At 38.6% G+C, this 2,297-nt stretch overlaps 1 protein-coding gene across 1 annotated transcript; it reads right to left on the minus strand.

Annotated features, from left to right (window-relative positions):
* Window positions 1-1,030: 1,030 nt before the first annotated feature.
* LOC119725061 (neuromedin-U receptor 2-like) lies at window positions 1,031-2,038 on the minus strand. The gene has a single exon (XM_038196424.1). It carries the CDS (start codon window positions 2,036-2,038, stop codon window positions 1,031-1,033), a length of 1,008 nt encoding a protein of 335 aa, XP_038052352.1.
* Between the last annotated feature and the right edge of the window lie 259 nt (window positions 2,039-2,297).

Raw genomic sequence — 2,297 nt, forward strand, 5'->3', positions numbered from 1 at the left:
GTCATTGTAGATCACAATATTCTGTACTGAGTCGGCGCCTTTTTTTTAGTAAGAAGTGGATGATTTTTGGCAGTCGATCGAAAACTTCAATAAATTAGGAGTTGACTAATGTTGAGAAGAACGCCATAACTTACACGTCTGGCTGGCATTTATAGCGTTGCTAGCGTTGTCTTTTTGACATATTAAATAAAGAGAAATTTGTCCCTTTATCATTACTCGCAATATTTTTCCGCGCTTGTTATTCAATTAAAGCATCTACATAGACTTGGCGAGTCAACGCTATATTATGTACGTATGCATGGGGATTATTCCCCGTCTACGGTCAACACACATTTTCACTTTGTTTCCTGCCAAGCGCCTGTAAAAGGGATAGAGCCACTTCAGTATAGGCTGTTATGTACTTTTACTTTTTTTTTAGTAAAGAAGGAATTTTTGTCACATTTGGATAGAGTATACCTTCTATACCAGAAATCCATATCACATTTTTTTTCCATCTACCGTGTGGCAGTCATCTTGAATTTCAGAAATGACCGCCATTTTGGACCTATTTTGTATGATAATCATAACTTCGGACCTGATTGTCATATGAAGTTCATTTTGGTGGCTAACTCAGAGTTTTTGATACCAATGAACCCGAGTACATTATTGTTTATGGTGTACGCCAGCTGGATGTCAGCCATCTTGAATATCCCAAAATGGTGGTCATTTACGAGTTATTTAATAAATTTGGTATCGAATGTCGTAAGAAGTCCATTTCGGTGGTAAACCCCATACATTCGATACCAAGTAATCTAAATATCACATTGCTGCTGAGGTATCCCCGATGGATGGCAGCCATCTTAGATTTTACAAAATAGCTGCCATCTTGGATTTCATTTATAATAACATTTTTCCTGAATGGAGTATGAAGTCCATTTTAGGAAAGTATACTTTATCCGAAACGACAAAAAATTCTCCTTCAGCAAAAATAAAATGCACTGGTAAAATATACGACATAATATATTATACTAGATTATGTATTTCATCAAAGTCATAATGGTGCTATGTCAACGCCGACTCTGTTACCGTTATGCCTTTTAAAGCATCTGCAAAATGCTAGCTTAAAACCTTGCTTGAACTTCTTGTATTTAAACTCATAGATGATAGGATTAATGACTGAATTGAAATTAAATAGTAAATTAGCAAAAACTCTGGCATAGTGGTAAGGCTTGGATCCACAGAACGAGAACTGAGCCTCGTCTGTTCGATGTAAGCAGGGAAGGGTAACTACATAATCCAGTGTCCATAAAACAATGAGAGCTCCCAAGACAGTTTTAAGCATGCTGATCAGGTTCTGTCTAGCAATCACAAGATCATAGGCTGCTGCCCTTGCATGTTGCAGGTTCAGGGCTTTTGCTTGTCTTTTGAGAGTGACCTGCATCTTATAGTAAGCCAAACTCATAAATGATAGGGGCAGCAAATATCCCAAGAAAAATGAATATATGCTGACTAGAATTGGAAATACCTGGTGAGGATATTTGAATGAGCAAATCTTGTTGGGAGCATCGATGGGCTCGACTGTAAAAAGCAAAGTTATATGCACAACAAATGATGTCACCCAAACCATAATAATTAAAGTAACCATCCGTGCTGTTGTGAGTTTCCTCGCGTAGTGTAGAGGGTGTACTATGGCAATGTACCTCTCTAATGTAACCACACAGAGATTGTAGGCAGAGGCATAGGTCAATGCAAACGCCAAGAACTTTGATGCTAGAAGTCGGCAGAACAAGTCTCTCACGCCTTTGCTTACTGGAGCAAAAGCAATAAGCTTACAGTCTGATATTGAATAATATAGGAATACTTGAAAACACAGCAGCATATCAGCAACAGCTAAATTCACCAGCAGGTAGTTCGTTATGTTGTGTAAGAATTTGACACGCAAGATGACGTAGCACACTAATATGTTCCCTAAGACACCAATTACTCCTTCTGCTGCCATGATCTGACACACCAACTTTTCTCCAGTTGGTTCCTCATTGTGTTCATCAGTTGCATTCATGGTTAATGTTTGTGTTGATTCTGATGAGTACAAATTGACGGTTGGTGGTTTTGTTGGGATGCTCTAGTAGTCCTTCTGTCTTTTGAGAAGCACTTCTAGCTTGTAGGAATTTGAAACGGGAGAGAGATATTGTTGCTCACTGTATGGAGCGTTACAACAACCTGTAACTGTTTCTCTCTCAAATGTGAGTCCGGAATCCGTCTAGTTTAATTTGTACTACAACCACTAATGTCGACACACTGATGACGACTTACGCATG

The sequence above is a fragment of the Patiria miniata genome, unplaced genomic scaffold (assembly GCF_015706575.1).
Source record: "Patiria miniata isolate m_02_andy unplaced genomic scaffold, ASM1570657v1 HiC_scaffold_18, whole genome shotgun sequence".
Taxonomy (NCBI): domain Eukaryota; kingdom Metazoa; phylum Echinodermata; class Asteroidea; order Valvatida; family Asterinidae; genus Patiria; species Patiria miniata.

Excerpts from the sequence above, each read along its gene's own strand:
- LOC119725061 (XM_038196424.1), bottom strand. The coding sequence starts at position 2,038 with ATGAATGCAACTGATGAACACAATGAGGAACCAACTGGAGAAAAGTTG.